The 23483-nt window shown below is 46.9% G+C and overlaps 1 protein-coding gene across 7 annotated transcripts in view; it reads left to right on the top strand.

Annotated features, from left to right (window-relative positions):
- Positions 1-23483, top strand: part of PDZD2 (PDZ domain containing 2) — a 243302-nt gene that overhangs the window by 173082 nt on the left and 46737 nt on the right. For all 7 annotated transcript variants that reach the window (XM_072134274.1, XM_072134263.1, XM_072134271.1 and 4 more), the window contains 4 exons: positions 3947-4749; positions 14576-14720; positions 15986-19004; positions 19260-19377. In XM_072134274.1, coding sequence (XP_071990375.1) covers positions 3947-4749; positions 14576-14720; positions 15986-19004; positions 19260-19377 — 4085 coding nt within the window. The remainder of the gene's footprint in view (positions 1-3946; positions 4750-14575; positions 14721-15985; positions 19005-19259; positions 19378-23483) is intronic.

Genomic DNA, 23483 nt, shown 5'->3' with positions numbered 1-23483 from the left:
TATACAGGTCCAGCGCTGCATCCACTATACAGGTCCAGCGCTGCATCCGCTATACAGGTCCAGCGCTGCATCCCCTATACAGGTCCAGCGCTGCATCCACTATACAGGTCCAGCGCTGCATCCGCTATACAGGTCCAGCGCTGCATCCACTATACAGGTCCAGCGCTGCATCCACTATACAGGTCCAGCGCTGCATCCACTATACAGGTCCAGCGCTGCATCCACTATACAGGTCCAGCGCTGCATCCACTATACAGGTCCAGCACTGCATCCGCTATACAGGTCCAGCGCTGCATCCGCTATACAGATCCAGCGCTGCATCCGCTATACAGGTTCAGCACTGCATCCACTATACAGGTCCAGCACTGCATCCACTATACAGGTCCAGCACTGCATCCACTATACAGGTCCAGCACTGCATCCACTATACAGGTCCAGCGCTGCATCCACTATACAGGTCCAGCGCTGCATCCACTATACAGGTCCAGCGCTGCATCCACTATACAGGTCCAGCGCTGCATCCACTATACAGGTCCAGCGCTGCATCCACTATACAGGTCCAGCGCTGCATCCACTATACAGGTATATTGCTAGTAGCAACAGGACTGTGATATATAGATTTATATTTTAGGATTCTACTGGATGCATGTCCTCACACTGCTGTTCTATGTGCTTTCTGCAGACCGTATTATGTATGGTCCCTGGAGAGATGTGTAACCAGACCTTTGTCTGTTTAGTAGCAGCAGAGCTGTAGAATATGGATTTCTAATCCTAGATTGTACAGGAGGAGTGTCCTCACACTGCTGTTCTCTCTGCCCAAAGTTTTATTTATTGTCTGTCGAGAGATATGTAATTATACCTCTGTTTGTTTTAAGTAGCAGCAGGACTGTGAAATATACATTTATATTCCAGGATTGTACCGGGGCTGTGTCCTCCCACTGCTGTTCTCTGTGCTATTTGCAGACAGTGTTAAATATTTTTCCCCATAGAAATGTGTAACCATACCATTTTGCGTGTTGTTAGCAGCAGCAGGACTGTAAAATATGGCCTTATATTCCAGGATTTTAATGTGTCCTCACACTGCTGTGCTCTGGTCTGTTTTCCTGTCTTCATTCAATTCTATAGGAATATAGGATAAGCCATAAGCAGGAAGGGATATTTTCTAATGAGTTCGAATCAGGGTCAGAAATGTCCAGGATTGTGTCACTGCTGAAAGTTCAGAATTCTCTGGGGCAGATTTACTTACCCGGCCCTCTCGCGATCCAGCGGCGCGTTCTCTGTGGAGGATTCGGGTCTTCCAGCGATTCACTAAGGTAGTTCCCCCGACGTCCACCAGGTGTCGCTGCTGCGCTGAAGCCTGCTGGAGTTCACAGAAGTTCACCGTCCTACCCTGGGTGCAGGTAAGTGCGTGTGAAGCGACACTTTTTTTTTTTTTTTTTAAATACGCTGTGTTTTCCGAATCGTTAGGGTTTTCTTACGGCCACGCCCCCGATTTCCATCGCGTGCATGCCGGTGCCGATGCGCCACAATCTGATCATGTGGGCCAAAGACCCGGGGCAATTAAGGGAAAATTGCCGCAAAGCTGTAAGATATGGGTAACCCGACAGAAAAACGTGATTCGGGCCCTTAGTAAATGACCCCCTCTCTGTTGCTTATCAGAAAAATGGGAAAAATGTGGTGTCTAATGTCACATGGTGTAATGATCTGGCACGGATTGTCTACATTCCTCCTCGCTGTGTTTGAAGGCAGTGGTAGAGGTGTGTGGGTCGTGCTCCAGGCACGTCAGGAGGGTCAAAAGCAAAAAATGTTACAAACTAACAAACCTCATCACTGCAATAGAAAGTGTGAGCCCGATAGAATATTCTTCCAACTCACGGAGATCATGGATCCAACACCAAGAGCTGGAAGGGGCACATAAATTACCGGGATTCTGGAGCTTTCCATGACTTGGGGCCAATCCCTGGACATTTTCTTAGAAAAAAAACCCTTGCAGCTGCCAGGGTCTTATTACATTCCAGAATGGTTGTATGTGAAAAACCATAGAAAAGAAGACAATAAACATGATACATGATATAAGAATAAAGGCAATAAAAAATTCTAAAATAGAATAAACATTATAAAAGTATTTTTAAAAAATTAAATAAACCATATTAAAAAATTATAAAAATTTCACCTAAAATAAATTATAATTTTAATTATAATACTAATTATTTCAAAATAAAAAACACTGAAAACTTTTTTAAACTTGTAATGAACAATAAACATGATACAAGAATAAAGACATTAAAAAATATAACATAGAATAAACATTATAAAAATAAAATATATGATAACAATGTCACCTAAAATAAATTATATAATGCTAATTACCGGTATTTCAAAATAAGAAAAAAAAAACCCTGAAAACTTTTTGAAACTTGTAATGAACTTACAGTTCAATGAACATTATAAATATCAATTAAAATAGATTATAAAATAAAAATAATGGGGGAGATCTATCAGAAGTGTCTCAGAGCAGAACTGTTTTAGTTGCCCATGGAAACCAATCAGCTTTTATTTTCCCACAGCTCTTTGGTTTCCATGTGTAAAGATTGGGATGTTTAATAATAATCAATGTATGTACTATAATACCGTATTTTTCGGACTATAAGACGCTTACTATAGGACGCACCCAAGATTTAGGCTTCCAAAAAAAGGAAAAATATATTTTACACCAATTAAAATATCCCTGTTGGTTGCACTAAAGCACAGCACACACAGACATACATTTACACACACAGCTCTGCATCATCCATAGTTACACGCACTCGACTGTGCATCATCCATAGTTACACACTCAGATGTGACTGAATTTCTTTAACATTTTGAAAAAGTCTGTATAATTTGGCTGTTTAACACAAACTTTATATCAGAATTGAAAGTAATCATTTATTAAAATGAAAATAAAAACTTAAAATAAAAATATATAATAATATATAAATATAATAAACTTGATGTTTTTAAAAAGTACTGATAAGACAAAAAGATTTTAAGTCAAAAAGAATAACTAAAGCAATAAAAAAAATAACTAACTATAAATACCTGTGTAACATCACCTGCTACTTCACTCATTACCCCTGAGGACCATAATTATTAAGTTCCATGTCCTGCAAAATTCACAACCCCCTTTAATGAGGCGTTTCAACTCTTTACTGCTAAACTGCACAGAAGTCTATTCATTTCAAGGGGTTGTCCAGTGTTACAAAAAAACATGGCTGCCTGCTTCAGACAATGGCACCACCTCTGTCCTCAGGTTGTGTCTCCACTAGATTTAGAGGGTCTCACTTGTAATTTTTTGGGGAAAAAAACATATTGGGGGTCATTTACTAAGGGCACGATTCGCGTTTTCCTGACGCGTTACCCGAATATTTCCGATTTGCGCCGATTTCCCCTGTATTGCCCTGGGATTTTGGCGCACGCGATTGGATTGTGGCGCATCGGCGCCGGCATTCACGCAACGGAAATCTGGGGCGTGGCCAAACGAAAACCCGACGGATTCAGAAAAACCGCCGCATTTTTTTAAAAAAAAGTGTCACTCGGCACGCGCTTACCTGCACTCAGCCCCACTCGGTGTACTGCAGTGCGTTCCGATGCTCTTCAGCGCAGCAGTGACACCTGGTGGACGTCGGAGGAACTACCTTAGTGAATCGTCGGAGGACCCGAATCCACCGCAGAGAACGCGCCGCTGGATCGCGAATGGACCGGGTAAGTAAATCTGCCCCATTTTCTTAATTTTAAACAACCCCTTGAAGATGATATTATAATCCCATATGTAGATACATCGGTTGTCATTATTAGCAGTTATGGGGCTGTGTTCCCCCTTCCCATTTGACCGTTTGGGCTACAATTAAATATTTAGAATTTTTGAAATTTATTTGTGAATCTTTTTGTGTTTTTACAAATAAAGGAAACGGTGCAACAAAATGCCAAGGTCCATCCTGCCAGTCTCAGAGAAACGGACTGACTCAAAGTCCCGGACACAAAGCTGTTGCCTCTCGACAGTCGAGCATCGATGGAAGCCCCCAATCCATAAGAAGCCCTCTCCAAAGACAGAGAAGGGTCGTCTGTTGCGATGAGGATGAGGGCAGTGAAGAAGACGACTTCAGGAAAAAGGAAGACCTGCGCTACTGCGAGACCAAGAAGAAGAACGCAGACGAGGACTCGGGGATTGTGATGACCACCCCGTCCCTGGACGTTGATGAAGAGGTCCACCGGGAAGGGTCACCTAGAAGTATAATCGGGGAGGCGGGGTCATCCGTGTGCGGGAGTTCTGTGGAATCCGAGGACGGCTCGATGGAACACTCTACGGATGGGCCTTTTTTTGCCGTGAAGTCTTTCGAATACTCTGATAAGACCGATGTACGTCCTAGCACTTTGGGAACAATCGACCCCTTAGAAGGTCAAGCTGAAAATAAGAGGTCCCCGAAACTGGAACATAAAGCTGTTACCCGAGTCAAGAGCATGATGAGCAACGAGACCCCGAATTCCTCCAAGCAGAAAAGTGAGGACAACAAACAGTCTCCAAAGTCTTCCAAGATGGTTTCATCCATGAAGAAGACGGAAGGAGGAGAGGTCCCGGGCAGATGTAACACTGAGACTGTGGAGCTTCTGTGTAGTGAATACGAATCTGTGGGCTTAGATCTGGAAATAAAAGAATCACCTGTAAGAATTATAATAGCCGGTCTGAGGCTGCAAGGAGAAACTGAGAAGGTAAGCAGAATAGTGAGTGCAGCTCTGGAGTATAATACAGGATGTAACTCAGGATCAGTACAGGATAAGTAATGTCATGTATGTACACAGTGACTGCACCAGAAGACTATTGAGTGCAGCTCTGGAGTATAATACAGGATGTAACTCAGGATCAGTACAGGATAAGTAATGTCATGTATGTACACAGTGACTGCACCAGCAGCAGGATAGTGAGTGCAGCTCTGGAGTATAATACAGGATGTAACTCAGGATCAGTACAGGATAAGTAATGTCATGTATGTACACAGTGACTGCACCAGCAGCAGAATAGTGAGTGCAGCTCTGGAGTATAATACAGGATGTAACTCAGGATCAGTACAGGATAAGTAATGTCATGTATGTACACAGTGACTGCACCAGCAGCAGAATAGTGAGTGCAGCTCTGGGGTATAATACAGGATGTAACTCAGGATCAGTACAGGATAAGTAATGTCATGTATGTACACAGTGACTGCACCAGCAGAATAGTGAGTGCAGCTCTGGGGTATAATACAGGATGTAACTCAGGATCAGTACAGGATAAGTAATGTCATGTATGTACACAGTGACTGCACCAGCAGCAGATAGTGAGTGCATCTCAGGTGTTGCTCGTTACCTCGTTAGCTGTCTGTTGCTGTGTGCTGCTGCTGCTCTGAGCTCCAGGCAGGTTCCATCTCCACCTGGGGCCTGCTCTCTCCCTTCCCAGGGAGGGGGTGGGTTTCCAGGCATGAGCCAGAGCGGCAAGCCCCAGGCTCCTGCTTCCCGGGCCAGGCCGGCGGGGGGCAGGGGTAGCCAGGAACCGGCCAGCGCTATGGAGGACTCAGGGGTGAGACGTTCCACCAGGAGTCGTAGTAATACTGCTCCTACTCCCCCTGGGTCTAGTATGAAGCGGCGCAGCAAGAACCTGGATGTCCATGATGGTGCGGGTGACAGCGGTCCTTCCGGGGCTGGAGACATGAAGCGGAGTGCTCACAGAGGTAAGGCTGACCATGCGGGGGGAGGCTGGGCGGTGCAGGGGCCCCGGGAGTCTTTGTCCACCTATGCCTCCCGGGTCCAGAGCCACCTCTGTGAGTAAGAAGAGGCGACCAAGACCATCAGGAGGCTCCGGGAGGAGCTGCGTTGTGCCCGTGCCAGGGCGAACACGGCGCCAAAGAAGCGCAAGGCGGAGGTTAAAGGAGAGATTAATCACCTAAAGGCAGAGATTGACAAGCTGACAAAAAGAAAGACCTTTATTTGTGAGAACAGCGGGCCGTTTAAGGAAAAACTGATTAATGATGATAGATTTGCTCAGATGGCTGATAACAGAGAGCAAAGGCTGATGGGGTTGCAGCCTGCAAGCCAGGTGGAGGAGGAGGAGGATGACGATGATGATGACGATCAGCAGTTCCCACCTGGCGGCCTGCAGGAAGATCAGCAGGCCTCGTGCAGTGGGCCCCCTGCAGGACAGCCAGCAGTAACACCTTGCTCGGGGGAGGACAGTGACACCGGCAGCCAGGGAGGGGCGCTCATGGCGGAGATCCGGCTGCTCGAGTCCCCAGCGCACATGGAGAACTTTTCGTTTGGTGATGAACTCCCAGAGGAAGCCGCTGGGGGGAGCAGCCGGAGGAAGAGTAAGAAGACCAGGCCAAAGCAGCAAGAAGAGGTACGTTTCATCTTTACCCCCCTCCCTGTAAACCCCCCCGGGCAAAGCGCAGGGTCAGCTCACTGTGCAAGCCCTGCTACCCAAACCCCCCCGAGTTCTGCTGTGGACCCGGTGCAAAGGTGCAGGGAGATTACAGGTGTGACATCTGATGTGGTGATGGGCTCCGTCTCTGTTTGTGGTAGCAGTGGGGGAGCAGGGGAGACATCGGCCGCAAGGCCGGACAGTCAGGGCGGCTCGGCAGTGGCGATACCACCAAAATCCGGTGCTGTGGTGCATCCCCCAGTGGGAGGGGGGGATAGCCCGGCACTGGTGGCAGCTTCCGGTGCCTCGGTGCCTCTTCATGTTGTTGCCGCTGATCACCCAGTTGAGAGGCGGGGGCAGTGTGGAGGGGTCGCTGAGGCTGAGAGCTCAGGACCTCCCAGACAGAAGGTACTGTTTTGTGTCGGTGTTGGGGATAATGCACATTCTGTGGAGACTGGAGATCAGCGGCGCCTCACACCGGCTAAAGATCAGCGGCGAATACTACCAAGCAACAGAAAAAGTAAAATAACATCTGCTACCGATGATGCGGAGGGCACAAGTGTGACAAAAGTTGTGGTCCCCTCTGGGCGATGCTCTGCGGGGGGACCCCCGTCCCTTGTGCCTGAAGATGCGGAGGTGGTCATGTCCCCTGATGTTGGTGCTGGTCCAGCCAGTGTGAGTGGAGTCAGTAATGTTGTGGTGGATAATGTGAATGGTGTGAGTGGTGCAGAACCGTTACCAGTTATGGGAGTGAGTGATGGAGTGACTGGTGGTGTGGGTGGCGCGGCTGAGGTGGGTAGTGTTAATGAGGTGGGTGCAGGGGTTGGTCCGGTTGCTCCCCCAGTGGCGGCCCCCGTTAAGAGCTATGCCAGTGTCGCTGCTGGGGGAAGTAGGGTTCCATCATCCTCGTGTCTGGGCTCTGGGGACGGCTTTTTGCAACGGCGCCTCCTGCAGGCCTTACAGAAGGGAGAAAGGACGATCAATGTAGCGGGGCAGGAGGTTGATTTGTCATTTTGGATAGAGAGGCACGGCCTGTCTGCCTTCCGAGAGCAAAGAGGCAGGGAGACATCATGGTCGCTCCCGACAACCGGGCCGGGTGCTAACCGTAGGAATGTGGTCAGTCTTCGGTGGCGTGGCAGTGATGTGTGTCCCCCTCGGGCACGGGTAGTTGAGCTGCTGCTGAAGATGGACTTCAAGGCGGCTGACATCTTTGCCTTGATCCATCCCTATGGTACATCTGAGTTTGATATCAGCTTTGTTCGGCCGGAGGGGCTTGAGCTCTTCTGGTCCAACTATGAGCTGAGATACAACGAGCCCGAGTGGCGGGACTTTGCTGTGCAAGCAGTGTCCCGCCAGAGCGAACTCAAGAAAGTGACCGTTCTTACCCGTAACGAATCACTATCTTGCTTTGACATCATGACCTGGATAAATCGTTATGGAGAGGTACTGGGAGTACCTGAGAAAAATCGTGATGAGTATGGTATCTGGTCAGGGGCCTGGACCTTCATGGTGAAGTTGAGACGTTCAGGTAACTCAGTCGCCCACATCCCTTCATCAGCCTTCCTGGGGAGGGATCGGATCCTGATCTTCTACCGGGGGCAGCCTAAGCTGTGTCACAGGTGCGGTGACCCCACACATTTCAGCGCAAACTGCACGGTGCAGAAGTGTGCGTTGTGTGGGGGTGTCGGCCATCTCGCCGCATCCTGTACAGGGCAGATTAGGTGTAACCTGTGTGGTGATCTCGGTCACCCGTACAGTCGTTGTCCTCTTTCCTTCGCTAATGCAGGCTCAGCCTCAGCGGGTGAAAGCCATGAGGCTGAATCTGCTGGGGAGGGGACAAGCAGAGGCGGAGGAATGGAGGGGCCAGGGAAGAAAGACAGGAAAAAGACGCCTGCCCAGCTAAGGCGTCTAGAGAAGCGTCAACAGGAGAGAGAGCGGGGGGAGTCTCGGGCTGCTGGGACAACCTCTGGCGCTGTCCTGGAGACCACACCTGTCGCTGAGGCCCCAGGGGATGATGTACTGGATGAGGAGGTCAGGAGGATCGAGAGAGAGGAAGGTGCCACGTCCTCAGACTCCTCCCATTATGAGAGTATGGACGAGGATAATAGGGCGTGGCTAGAGGAAAAGCGTAAGCGTGGCGCCAAAAAGAAGAAAAAGGGTAAAAAGAAGGGAGGTGTAAGATCTTCTCCCTCCCTGACTAAGGTACCCAAGGAAGGTGCAACCGACCCCCCGCTGGTCGAACTTTCAAATCGATTTCTGGCCCTGGATGGAGCCTCTCCTGCCGATGGAGGGGCTGAGGTTGAAGGGCCAGAGGTGGCGGAGCCTGCAGGGGGTGCCGAGTCTCCCCCTGGGGAGTCAGGGTCCTCAGGAGGGGAGACTGGCCCAGAGTCTGGAGACGAGGATGAGGGGGCAGGTCCTGGATCTGCCCCTGAAGCATCAGAGGTGCGGGAGATGGACACCACAATATGTCTAAAAAGGGGGTGTTCATTTCCTGAGGGTGGTGGTAAGATGGGTAAAAAGAAAGCCGTCTAACTCAATCACTCATGATGGCGGCACCCACTCCGTTGACGCTGGCGTCCATTAATGTCCCCAGCATTAAGTCTGATGCGGCTAGATTTGCGGCCTTTGATTTTCTCGGCCGTGTTGAAGCCGACATTTTATTTTTGCAGGAGACCAGGCTGCCAGATTTGGCGGCCGTGTTTAAAGCTAAGAGGGAATGGAGACACGGGCCTTCCTATTGGTCTCTTGCGGCCGAGCCGTATAGCGGAGTGGCGGTCCTTTTTACCGCACCGGTAGAATGCCGACGGGTTATTGAGTTAGAAATGGGGAGGTGCCTGATCCTGGATGTCCTCATGAAGGGACAAGAACTTCGCCTAATTAACATCTATGGTCCCCAGTCCAAGTGGGACAGGAAGTGTCTCTTTATGAGGATCAAGCCCTACCTTTTTACAAGTCGGCAGGTGGTCTTTGGAGGGGACTTCAATGCTGTCACGAGGTCCCAGGATAGGGGAGGTTCCAGAGACAAGCTGACTTATGATAGCGTCGCTCTTAATAGCATAGCCAGTGAGGCTCGCCTGGTGGATGTCCACATCCGGCACACCCCAGGCCACGCGGGGTTCACCTATTATAGGGGTAGCTGCAGGTCTAGAATAGACAGGTTTTATTTAAAGGAGGAAGCCATTTCTTCAGCAGTGTCCGTTGTTGAGGTGGAGTTCTCCGACCACTGTCTAATTTTGTTTTCTCTGAATGTTACAGAGACCCCCCGGATGGGAAGAGGCTACTGGAAGCTCAATTCGTCTCTCCTGGAAGAAGCAGAGATAAGACAATCCTTTGAGGACTTTCTTCAGAGCCAGGTACCATTGCTGGGCCTTTGTAGCAGTAAGTCAGAGTGGTGGGAGATGCTCAAGAAAAGGGTGGCGAGATTCTTCCGCCAGCTCTCGAGCCTCAGGAGCCTGGACAGGTACCGCCTGTATCAGGGCCTGAGGAGGAAACTCGAGCATCTCGTCTCGACTGGAGGTAGTCGTGAGGACATCTCCAGAGTGAAATCTTTGCTGAAGAGGTGTCAGTACGATAGACACGCATCTTTGGTTTTTGAGAGGGATTACGGGAAATACCGCTCGCCCGACCCTTACAGAAACTGCAAGATGTCAGTGAATGGTAAAGTTGTCACGGGATCCCTGAAAAGGTCCAGATCAGGGATCCTGGAGGTCGTCAGATCCTTCTACTCGCACCTCTTGGGCAGGAAGGATCTAGATCGGGATGTGATGTCGGCTTTCCTGGCTGAAACTGTCCCTGAGCCAGGAGTAGACCCCTCTCTTGATGTTTTGACAGAGATGATCAGGGAAGAGGAAGTCAGCCTAGCGATTGAAGGGCTCGCCCTCAAGAAATCGCCAGGTCCGGATGTCTTAACATCTGAGTTCTATAAGACCTTTAAGGACGCCTTGGTTCCCCTCTTGACTGAGGTATTCAATGAGTGTCTTTCCTCGGGCACTCTGCCGAAGTCAATGAGAAGGTCAGCCCTGATCATCCTATCAAAGGGTAAGGACCGATCTCGTGTTGAGAACTGGCGTCCCATAGCGCTTCTCAATACGGACAGAAAGGTTTTGGCAAAGGTGCTGTTTAATCGGCTGGTGCAGTTTGCGCCCCGGCTCCTTTCGGGGACCCAGCACTGCTCTGTTCCAGGCCGCAGTACATTTAGTGCTGTGCTTTGTGTTCGGGAGGCAGTGGAGCAGGGCAGGGCTGGTAACTGGAAGGGGTACTTGCTGTCCTTGGATCAAAAGCGTTCGATCGGGTTAACCACGAGTACTTCTGGTCTGTCCTTCTGAGGTATGGCCTGCCGGGGGAGTTTGTCAATTGGCTGAAAGTTTTGTACGCAGGGGCAGAGAGTTTCCCGCTTGTAAACGGTTGGATTGGCCGCTCTTTTGAGGTCGGTCTGGTGTTCGCCAGGGTTGTCCTCTGAGCCCACTACTGTACGTGTTCGCGATTGACCCATTCCTTAGGAGGGTTGATCGTGGGCCGTTGGTGGGAGTCGGGATGGATCGGGCAGCACCGGAAGCCACTCTGAGGGTGGTAGCGTATGCTGATGATGTCACCGTTTTCGTGTCCTCGGGAGGGGAGGCGCAATGGGTGATGTCAGAGGTTGACCGCTACTCAGAGGCTTCTGGGTCCAAGATCAACCGGGATAAGTGTGAGAGTCTCTGGCTGGGAGAGGGAGGTCCGGGCTTTGATCTCCCGGACACTCTTCCAGGGCCCCAAGACTCTGCCAAAGTTCTCGGCATCGAATTTGGCCAGGGGGATTACCCCATGCAAAACTGGGACGGCAGGCTTAAGATCGCCGCTCAGAGGGTGGACCAGTGGAAGGGTTGGTCTTTGACCCTCAGAGAAAGGGTTAACCTGATTAAAACTTACCTGCTCCCGTTACTGATTTATCTGGGCAGTGTGTGCATGTTGCCGGAACCCCTCTGGACTCGGGTGTACAGTCTGTTCTTCCAGCTGTTATGGGGGAATAGGCTGAACCTAATCAAGAGGGAGGTTACTTACCGCACGAGGAGACAAGGAGGGTTGTGTATGGTCAACCCTGTGGTGTTCCTAGTGAATACCTTTCTTAAGATCAATGTAGCAAACCTCTGGAAAGAGAGGGCTCCTCCGTGGGTATACTCCTGCAGGGGATGGTTTCGGCCTTTCTTCCAGGGATGGGAGACAGGAGGGAGAGTGAAGGATCTCCGTACACCGCATGGGCATCTTCCGGCTTACGCTACCCCGGTTCTGAAGGTGATTCGCCGGTGGGGTCTGGGAATGTGGGAGATCAGGACCATGTCGAGGAAAGTCCTTGACAAGAGGGTTCTGTTGACCCATTTCCAGAAGCCTCTGGCCCTCAGGGATTGCCCAAGTCGGGATCTTGGGGTGGGTTTGAGTTTATTGAATTCCATCAGGATCCCCCTGAGGTTTTGGGACGTGACTTGGTGCTGCTTCCATGGAAAGCTGTGTGTGAGGGACAATCTGAAGTGTAGGAGCTCTGAGGAAAGGGGTTGTCCCCGGGAGGAGTGCGGTGGCCTGCTGGAGAGCATGGACCACTTCCTGCTTCAGTGCCCCTATAACACAGAGGTGTACAACCGGGTGGGCGCTTCCATCCATTGGCCCGGGTTGGCTGGTCTCTCCTATGCGGAGTGGGCCTATGGAGCATTCAGAGGCCTGGGTGGCCGGGACCGCTGCACGTTATTCCTAGTCAGTCTAGTGGTCAGGTACCACACGTGGAACGCACGGTGTTTAGTATCGACGCAGCGTAAAATCCTCCCGGTGGATGAGGTGGTTAGGAACATTCTGGGTGACCTGGTGAAGGTGCGCTCTCTGGAGTATGAGAGGCTGGGCACGGGGAGGGCCTCTCTCCTTTGGAGGGGGTTCTCCTTTAGTGTCTTTTAGTCTGTCATCTCCTCTCCTGGTGTTGGGCTGATGCTGCACTGTAGATTTTTGTTTTGTGTTCTGAGGTTATAGTGATGTAGCGGCTGCAGGCACCGAACCTGGGCTTTATGTGGTTTTGATTGATGTTGTTGAGATTTTGAGATTTTATTTGTATTCTGTTTTCTTTATGTTATGTTGTAATTACTGTATATATTGTATATAGTGGGGTTTGGGACATAGTGTTAGGTTGGGAGGGGGGTGATGGTGGTGGGATTTACGAACTGACCTTGGACTCTATGACCCTGGGCACTGGTCTGGACTACTTAACGCAAACTTTGGACGTTAGACCAGTGTCTGGGGGGAAGGGGAGGGTGCGGGCGAGGGATTTAGTTTAGTGTAGTGTTGTGTGTATTTGTTATTATATATTTAAAAAAAAAAAATGGGTGTGGGATGTGATCTGTGTGGGGTGGTTTGTTATTAGAGGGTGCGGGGTGGGTTTATGTATATTTATAGTCATTTATGTTTTATTTGTGGGTGTGGCTTGTGTTGGGTGGGGGTTGTGGTAATTGGTGTTCATTCATTTCGGTGTATTGTAAGTTATTGTTTTTACTAGGTGTGAATGGGGCTGGACCAGCAAGTAAGATATTGTATATAGTGTATGTTATGTTTTGTTTGTATTGTTATGTTTTTTACTTTTATATAAAATAAAAGATCTACAGGATGTAACTCAGGATCAGTACAGGATAAGTAATGTCATGTATGTACACAGGGACTGCACCAGCAGCAGAATAGTGAGTGCAGCTCTGGAGTATAATACAGGATGTAACTCAGGATCAGTACAGGATAAGTAATGTCATGTATGTACACAGTGACTGCACCAGCAGCAGAATAGTGAGTGCAGCTCTGGAGTATAATACAGGATGTAACTCAGGGTCAGTACAGGATAAGTAATGTCACGTATGTACACAGTGACTGCACCAGCAGCAGAATAGTGAGTGCAGCTCTGGGGTGTAATACAGGATGTAACTCAGGATCAGTACAGGATAAGTAATGTCACGTATGTACACAGTGACTGCACCAGCAGCAGAATAGTGAGTGCAGCTCTGGGGTATAATACAGGATGTAACTCAGGATCAGTACAGGATAAGTAATGTCACGTATGTACACAGTGACTGCACCAGCAGCAGAATAGTGAGTGCAGCTCTGGGGTGTAATACAGGATGTAACTCAGGATCAGTACAGGATAAGTAATGTAATGTATGTACACAGTGACTGCACCAGCAGAATAGTGAGTGCAACTCTGGGGTATAATACAGGATGTAACTCAGGATCAGTACAGGATAAGTAATGTCATGTATGTACACAGTGACTGCACCAGCAGCAGAATAGTGAGTGCAGCTCTGGAGTATAATACAGGATGTAACTCAGGATCAGTACAGGATAAGTAATATCACGTATGTACACAGTGACTGCACCAGCAGCAGAATAGTGAGTGCAGCTCTCGGGTGTAATACAGGATGTAACTCAGGATCAGTACAGGATAAGTAATGTCATGTATGTACACAGTGACTGCGCCAGCAGCAGAATAGTGAGTGCAGCTCTGGAGTATAATACAGGATGTAACTCAGGATCAGTACAGGATAAGTAATGTCATGTATGTACACAGTGACTGCACCAGCAGCAGAATAGTGAGTGCAGCTCTGGGGTATAATACAGGATGTAACTCAGGATCAGTACAGGATAAGTAATGTCATGTATGTACACAGTGACTGCGCCAGCAGCAGAATAGTGAGTGCAGCTCTGGAGTATAATACAGGATGTAACTCAGGATCAGTACAGGATAAGTAATGTCATGTATGTACACAGTGACTGCGCCAGCAGCAGAATAGTGAGTGCAGCTCTGGAGTATAATACAGGATGTAAATCAGGATCAGTACAGGATATGTAATGTCATGTATGTACACAGTGACTGCACCAGCAGCAGAATAGTGAGTGCAGCTCTGGGGTATAATACAGGATGTAACTCAGGATCAGTACAGGATAAGTAATGTCATGTATGTACACAGTGACTGCACCAGCAGCAGAATAGTGAGTGCAGCTCTGGAGTATAATACAATATGTAACTCAGGATCAGTACAGGATAAGTAATGTCATGTATGTACACAGTGACTGCACCAGCAGCAGAATAGTGAATGTATAGTACAGGATGAAACTAACTGCATTCTTTTTGTATTTTTGCTACATTAGGAACCTATGGGAAGGTTGGCTCCTGGAGATGAAATTCTGTCTATTAATGGTATCCGGGTGAGTGATATGTCCTATCAGGCGACCTGTGACTATGTCCAGTGCTTACCTTCAGCTGTAACATTGGAAGTCCGAAAGCCGGTCTCAGGTAAATCCTATTGCTATCTATCTATCTATCTATCTATCTATCTATCTATCTATCTATCTATCTATCTATCTATCTATCTCATATCTATCTATCTATCTATCTCCTATCTAGCTATCTAATATCTCTCTAACTACTGATAATATCCCCGATTGCTACCAGCTGTGGAGCCACACATTGGGGCCTAAGCATCATGTGTGGCTCCTGAGATGCTTCTTGGATTCCTTGCTGTAGATAAATCAGGTCCCATGTCACAAGTGTGGATTATAATCTATGACATTCTCCTTGTTACATTCGCCTTTGATGTCTCCTGGAAGATGAATAGGAGGTATTATATAGTAGCCGAAACAAGTCCTAGTCTAAACACGTGCGGCAGCTGCTTGTGGGTTTCTCCTCCGCCCTCCCCTTAATGTCATTACCTGCAGAGTCTGTAAATGAGCTGTTAAGATTTGTTCTGCCTAGAACCAAACTAAATTGCCTTTGGCTCTTTAATACGAGGGATGGAAGGTTTGGAGAAAGTAGTTATTATGCAGCAACGGTCCTGTGCCCAAGGCTACAGCACTTGATTAAAAAAGCAAAAAAAAATGCTAGTTTGACTGAAAACCTGAAGCCTGAACTATTTTCTAATCTTTGGTGTAGACAGATAACCCTTAAAGGGAATGTATTATCAATTCTGACCATGAAAATTGCAGCCAGTCCATGGAGGGATATGTAATCATTATCTGTGGATGTTGTTAGTAGCAGCAGGACTGTGATATATGGATTTATATCCCTGGATTGTAGCTTCTCCAAGTGCCCTGGGTGGCATGTCCTCACACTGCTGTGCTGTATGCAGAGAGGATGGGTTGTGCAGAAAGATCTAAGAACACAGCAGTGTGAGGGCACATCCCCAAATATAAATCCACAGTCCAGCTGCCAGTGGCGTAACTAGAAGCTGATGGGCCCCAATTCAAAGTCTGTGCCGGGCCCCCGACTATAATGTATGGTGTATAGTAATAGTCTTCTCATATCGGAAAGTGACACCATAAGGGCCCCCTAAACCTCTTGGGCCCTGGTGCGACCGCAGCCTCTGCAACCCCTCAAGTTATGCCCCTGCTGCTGCTAGTAACACACACACATGATGACACTGTAGGTTGGTGGTTGCTAGTAGTAGCGTTAAATATTATCTCAATAGATTTTCCACAATTTATGAGAATTTGGAAAACTTTATTGAGAAGAAACATGACCTCACAATATTCAAATTTTTTTGTGTTTTTTTTTTTAAACAGCGGTTGACCGGTTGTCGCACATTATGAAGGGATCGGGAGGGGATGCAAGTAGAGATGACCCCAAAGAAGTAACATCAAGTGGAAAATCACAAGAAGCTCCTACTCTTAACTTTCCAATTGGAGACTCAACATCATCTCCTTCTAAAATGGCAACAAAGGAGGAGCACCTGGAAGGCAGATATTGCTCCTCGCCCGGCCACTGTGGAGGGTCTCCCGTCACCAATATCGATGAGTTTATTCACGAGTTAAATGATTGTGTGTCGGAGAACGAGGATAAAGTTGGATTGACCCAATGTGACGTCATGGATGCTAGAACGGTTCCGGGACGACCCGTCGTAACGTATCCGGAGCAGTCTTTTAGGTCTATGAGCACCGGCGTTCCGGCATGCGGTCTGAGTAACCACCTGGGGTTTAACGTTTTGGACTCTATTCCCATAGAAAACACCTTAGTCACGAATAAAAGCGGTTTAGGGAACTATTGTAGAAATTTTAGCAGTCTTGTTACCGATGACTATTCACTGTCTGAAAAACATGAAAGCAGCTCTTTCGATATCTCGACGTCTATGTATGGAGCGGCGGACGATTCCGACAGCGAATCTTTACTGGAAATTCCCTCCGATTCTACAAGTGACATGATCTCATCATCTCTTCAGAACCAGTCGTTTGTGTCCGAAACCCAAACCACCACTGACTCTGAGGAGGAGCAGATCGAAATATGTTGTGGATATAAGAAAGACAATATTGAAATCCATAGAACGCCCCAATTTTATCCACCAGTACCGATTAAAAGCGAACCCAATGAACTGGATATACCTTCACGTTCTATTGATGGTCATACTAAAGATTCTGCAGACCAGGAGGATGTTGGGAACATGCTAGATCGGACTCCTATAGATGCGCTACTGGAGAAAGATTCTCAGGAACTTGACCATCGTGCCTTAAATATGGAAGATCATGGAAAGGAGCTGGTCAGGGAAGGGGATACAATGGTGCCTTTAACTAGTGAAACTGTGAACACACATACTCCGTTGAAAGATTACTTTGCGGTAGATAAGGCGTCTACAAACATTGACAATAGACGTTCTGACAGAAATGAAGAGAAGAGACTAAGTGTCGGTTCTCGAGAATCCATTGGTCTGAACAAATCTCCATCCACAAGCAAACGCAACCAGTCACCTGCAACGCACGATAAGGACCTAAAAGGAAAAACCGAAACAAAAGCAAGCAAAAGCTTAGCAATGAAGACCTCCAGTGCAGTAGAACACAAGGTCAATGCCAACAGTGTCACAAAAGTACACCATGAAAATAAGAGGTCCTTGGGTGCTAACTATGAAGTGCTTAGTGCTCAAATACCCAAGCCTGGACCCAAACTGAAAGGCCTCTGCATTAAAAGCAAAAGCAGACCAAGCGCTGATACAACAAAAGGAAGCGCAACTAGGACTGACCTTTACGACTGTAGGAAATCCTCACCACAACCATCACCAAAGCTTCTTCATAAGAGGTCCACCATGACTGAAGGCCTCACTTCTCCCAGAGATATGAGCTCCAGAAATGCAAATATTTATGAACATAATCAAAAGAACAAAGATATGCTGTATGTAGCTAAAGCTGATCCCTCTACACCTTCAAGTCCCAGGGCAAATACTCAATCAACAAAGTCACATTCAGGAGGAATGAAGAAGAGTCCACATGAACGATGCCAAGAAAATGGTTCCACTGTAAACGTTTCTAGCATGGAAGTGGGAAAAGGTCTGGAAAATGGAGAAAAGATTCCTCTTGGCACACTGACCAGTTGTCCCACCAAAAAAATGGAGGCAGTAGGTGACAGCAAATCGAAAAGAAACCTAAATGGACTTTGTAGGAACCTCACTGCCGCCAAGACTCAAAATGTGTCTTCTCTTGAAGAACAAGATCTCCAACGAACATTTATGGAAGTCAAGTTATCACCTTCCCTGTCAGGTGGACATCAAATTTCTTCCAAAAATAACAATCATCACAAAACTGATGTTCCTATGAATAGGGAATTTGCTCTCGTCTTTAACTCTCCCAAGCACAAGCCAGAGGCAAACCTTATAGAGAAGCCACCAAGTGGTTCCAAGTCTGTGACGAGAACTTACTCCATGCCAATCAAACTTCCCAATTTCATGGACCTGGATGTGATGCATGGAAGGGAAAGTCTGGTGGACGATCATCTTGTTTCCCCAGTATCGGATCAGAGTATGGAGGATTGCATTACTCAAGATGTAGCAAAAATCATTTTTGAGAAACAAGATGTCAAAGGGAAAAACACCCTGAGAAGTGACGTGTTGAGATCTATAAAGAGGAACTATTATTATGAGCTGAACTGGCCCCACGAGACGCCGTCTTCTCTGACGGTGAAGCAGAGGATTAAGTCGTTTGAAAATCTTGTAAATTTTGATAAAAGTGTCATGAAGGTCATCGAAATCAACAACACTCCGTTTTCGAGCAAGCCTCCTCTAAGCCGGAGATCTTCAGGATCCATCACCTCGCACTCGCCTTCCATTGACAGCTCAAAGGTTTTGAGAAGAAGTTTAAGTTCTTGTTGTGACAACCAAAGTGAAGTGTCCTTAGCATCACAAATCACGAAGTCTCCTTCAAGCGTGGCCTTAACATCCACTGAGAAGTTACCTGTGGACCCCGTACAGGAAGATGTAGTACGTGAGTCCTCCAGGACTGAAAGAACGGAGTCCACTGTGCAGTGTGTACAGGTTAGAAAAAACAGGACCACCCCCAGTCATATTCGGCCATCTTTGTCTCGTTCTAAGTTACGGGAGCTGAGGGCACTGAGCATGCCCGACCTGGACAAGTTGTGCACTGAAGATTTCTCTGTAGAGTCGAAAGCCCCGCAGTATAAAACAGAACTAGAGATTACCCCTACAAGGATGCTTGGTAGTGACCCATTGTCTTCTCGAATAAAGGACGGTGGCTGTGGGACAGCCGGGCATGATGGGGACATCATACCGGATTGGGAAGTTACAAGAAGATCCTGGTCGGTCAGGTGAGACACATCAACACAGTAGAAGTAAATTTATGCATCTTTTTACTGTGGGTAGCAATAGAAGATTTGCCCCTATGGGTGAAACATGGGTTGTGTTGTAGACATGCGTAAAATTAAAGGGGTTGTCCACCCCCTTGACATTTTTGTTTGTCTGGTTCTTACTTGCCCAGACATGACCCAGGTAAATCATTTTGGAGATCTCTTGTGTTGTCTTTGCCAGGTCGTTGCTCAGTCTAGTTTTGTGTTTGTGTTTAGTTTGGATCAGCTCATCGTCTCCACCAGGGACCAGCAAAAGCTGCAGGCCGTCCTGACTTCTGTAGGAGCCAAGTCAGATATCATTGCACTGATACAAGAGGCCAAAACCCAAGTGGAGGTGAGTGAAAGCAAAGTAATATACTGCTTGTAATATAAGACATTTTCTCTTTGGGTTTTTAATATCTGGAAGGATCTTGTCACCTGCAGGCCATAAAATACCGTCTTGGGATAATTGAAGATAGAAGGGATATCGAGGACTAGAAAAAAATTTTGTCTTTGCCTTTAATTTATGGATTTGTGCCAAAAACAGCGCCACTTTTGTCCAAAGTTTGTGTGGAGTATTGCAGTTTATAAAGCTAGAGAGGTGGAATGACAAACCTGGATATCAATTAAAGTAACTTTTTTGGGGTTTTCCCACAAGAGCAAGCTTTCGCATTGTAGTCTAGTGTTGCTTACATGGTAAAGATGCCATTTAACCACTTTGTGGAAGGGCTTGGCCCCATCACAGATACGTTTCAACTGAAACACTTGCGATGGGGAACAAGCAAAGTAAGGTTTAGCTACAACATACCTGACACCCCATCCGTCACCACACCTCTGCAAAGCCACACCAAACTAATCGCACACATCTGTTATGTCTCGCCTAACAAAGTAAAAACCTTGAAAAAATAGAGTTTTTTAAACTTTCAGTTAATTTCACTTAGTGATGGGCAACTATGTTAGACGGCATCATTACCTAAGGCCAGTTTTATCTGGTATAACTAACTAACAGTAAGCTTCTTACCATTACTCCGGTACCAATCCAGTACCTAGGGATGAGAACTGGGGCAGCTGCAGGTTTTGGACTTTTTTTAACCCCAATAATACCAGCCTGCAGCTGCCCCAGTTCCTGTCTATCTCTTCCCGGTAGCTCTGGTTGGGGAGGGTACTGGGGTACTGGTAAAAGGGTTAGGAATTAGCCTTATTACTAACACTAAGCACCCGCGTAGTAATGGGAGCCATCTACACAGCACCATTACTGAGATGAAAAAAGTTTAAAAAAAACACAGACACACAATTTTGTTAACAGTATTTTATTAAAAAAATAAATCCAGGTCACCGGTGTCGTCCCCTGACTCCAACGTAGTCCACAAAAAATTAAAAAAAAAGAATCCTGCAAACCCTTCTGCACTAGAACTAGCCCTGCTAACCGTATCCCACTAACCATAACCCTGCTACTCCTATAGTACTAACCTGAGCCCTGCTAACTCCAGTATACATAAACTCTAACCTTACTAAATACAAAATAGGACTCCCCAATGGAACTGCTCACCCCTTACCACACCTACCAGGGAACTGTAAGAGCCACAAAGATCAACTCCCCCCCCCCCCACCCTCTGGATCTGCGCCGCTTACAGACAGTGCCCCCATACATATTTGTTGAGTTTGCCTACAGCGCCCCCACAGGAATAATGAAGTATTACACAGTCCTACTAATGCACAGACCTGCTTGGTCCTCCAGAGCTAGAGAAGCTTCTATGTAGCAAGATTTACCCAAGCCGAATTGTTCATTTAAACCAGACCTCCCCTTTAATGTGTGTTAGTATATCTATCTATGGAGGACAAGAGATTCCGAAACCAAAACAAGAGATTCTCGGCCTTCCAGGCGGCACGGTGGTGGCATACATTACTAGTCCTGTTGTGATGCATATTTGTGGTTTTGGGCGTCTGCTGTTGACTTAGCCTGATGTTACCGGCTTCAGTTTTGCGGTGGAGAAAATATCCTAATTGCCCCCCCCCACCCCCAGATGAGATGAAATAACTGAGTGTGTGCGCGTTGCGTTCCTTTTATACCATATGTAACCTGTAGTCTGACTTGACACAAGTTTCGGGGCGATATCTGGGTGGTAAGGTATTTCACAATTTATTTGGCCTGTCTAATATTTGCAGAAATCTGTTGATCTTGGGAGAAGCCGCCAGAAGATTTCACAGTTCTGGAATTTGTTAACGTGCAAATCATTGTAGAAGATCCGTGCGGAGCCCCTGCACCCCCCCTCCCGGGAGCTAATCACCTAAAACACTTCAATTTTTACACTTGGTTTTGGGGAGGAGGCAGGAAATTATAGGCAGGGTCAGCGCTCCATCCATCATGCATGAAGTACATGGGGTCCTCTAGGAAGTGAACTGCTATTGTTATAGATCTGGGATCTTAAAGGGAATGTGTCAGCAATTTTCTCTTTGACTCATTTAAACCAGATAGAGAAAATTAATCACTGTTTTCTTATCTGTTATTATTTTCTGACTTTTTCTTTTAGTTTTTTACTTTCCATGATTATATAGAGGCGGCTTTGGTAACTGCATTTAGTGATCTGCTTTACAGCAGCCTCATGGACATAGATAGCCAGTGGGTCAGTGTTATCTATATAGAGGTCATTGTACAGGGAGGGGGAGGAGATAAGCTGTGACATCATCTATTGTCAGTAGTGATGTAATGATGAGTCAGTGTTATCTATATAGAGGTCATTGTACAGGGAGGAGGAGATAAGCTGTGACATCATCTATTGTCAGTAGTGATGTAATGATGGGTCAGTGTTATCTATATAGAGGTCATTGTACAGGGAGGGGGAGGGGATAAGCTGTTACATCTATTGTCAGTAGTGATGTAATGATGGGTCACTGTTATCTATATAGAGGTCATTGTACAGGAGGGGGAGGAGACAAACTGTGACATCATCTATTGTCAGTAGTGATGTAATGATGGGTCAGTGTTATCTATATAGAGGACATTGTACAGGGAGGGGGAGGAGATAAGCTGTGACATCATCTATTGTCAGTAGTGATGTAATGATAGGTCAGTGTTATCTATATAGAGGTCATTGTACAGGGAGGGGGAGGAGATAAGCTGTGACATCATCTATTGTCAGTAGTGATGTAATGATGGGTCAGTGTTATCTATATAGAGGTCACTGTACAGGGAGGGGGAGGGGATAAGCTGTGACATCATCTATTGTCAGTAGTGATGTAATGATGGATCAGTGTTATCTATATAGAGATCATTGTACAGGGGGGGGGGGGGAGATAAGCTGTGACATCATCTATTGTCAGTAGTGATGTAATGATGGGTCAGTGTTATCTTTATAGAGGTCATTGTACAGGGAGGGGGAGGAGATAAGCTGTGACATCATCTATTGTCAGTAGTGATGTAATGATGGGTCAGTGTTATCTATATAGAGGACATTGTACAGGGAGGGGGAGGAGATAAGCTGTGACATCATCTATTGTCAGTAGTGATGTAATAATGGGTCAGTGTTATCTATATAGAGGTCATTGTACAGGGAGGGGGGGAGATAAGCTGTGACATCATCTATTGTCAGTAGGGATGTAATGATGGGTCCGTGTTATCTATACAGAGGTCATTGTACAGGGAGGAGGAGGAGATAAGCTGTGACATCATCTATTGTCAGTAGTGATGTGATGATGGGTCAGTGCTATCTATATAGAGATCATTGTACAGGGAGGAGGAGGAGATAAGCTGTGACATCATCTATTGTCAGTAGTGATGTAATGATGGGTCAGTGTTATCTATATAGAGGTCATTGTACAGGGAGGGGGAGGAGATAAGCTGTGACATCATCTATTGTCAGTAGTGATGTAATGATGGGTCAGTGTTATCTATATAGAGGTCATTGTACAGGAGGGGGAGGAGACAAACTGTGACATCATCTATTGTCAGTAGTGATGTAATGATGGGTCAGTGTTATCTATATAGAGGTCATTGTACAGGGAGGGGGAGGAGATAAGCTGTGACATCATCTATTGTCAGTAGTGATGTAATGATGGGTCAGTGTTATCTATATAGAGGTCATTGTACAGAAAATAGATGATCTATGAATTTATGAGGGTTTGAGACTTGTGATATATAGAAGTAGTATTTTTTTTATCGGGCGGAAGTTTAACATGAAAATAAAGTTGTCATCTTCTTGTACTTTTGGCCACTGATGGGATTTCCTCCAGATTTATGCTATTACCTCTCCTTCCTTACAATTCCCCAAGTTCTCCTAATGTTTTAATGAATTTCTCCTTGAACCCAATATTAGAGGAGAACATTCTCTCTTGTGGACGCCCCGATCGGTCTTGGTAAGGGCACGGGGTGTCTGCGGGGGAGTCACTGGAGGGGCAGCCAATGTCTGATGGATAGAAATTCAGCTGGAAGCTATTGGTGGAGAGACGTGAGACATTTTATGG

The sequence above is a fragment of the Engystomops pustulosus genome, chromosome 1 (genome assembly GCF_040894005.1).
Source record: "Engystomops pustulosus chromosome 1, aEngPut4.maternal, whole genome shotgun sequence".
Taxonomy (NCBI): Eukaryota; Metazoa; Chordata; class Amphibia; order Anura; family Leptodactylidae; genus Engystomops; species Engystomops pustulosus.
This window is presented reverse-complemented; position numbering and strand designations above follow the sequence as displayed.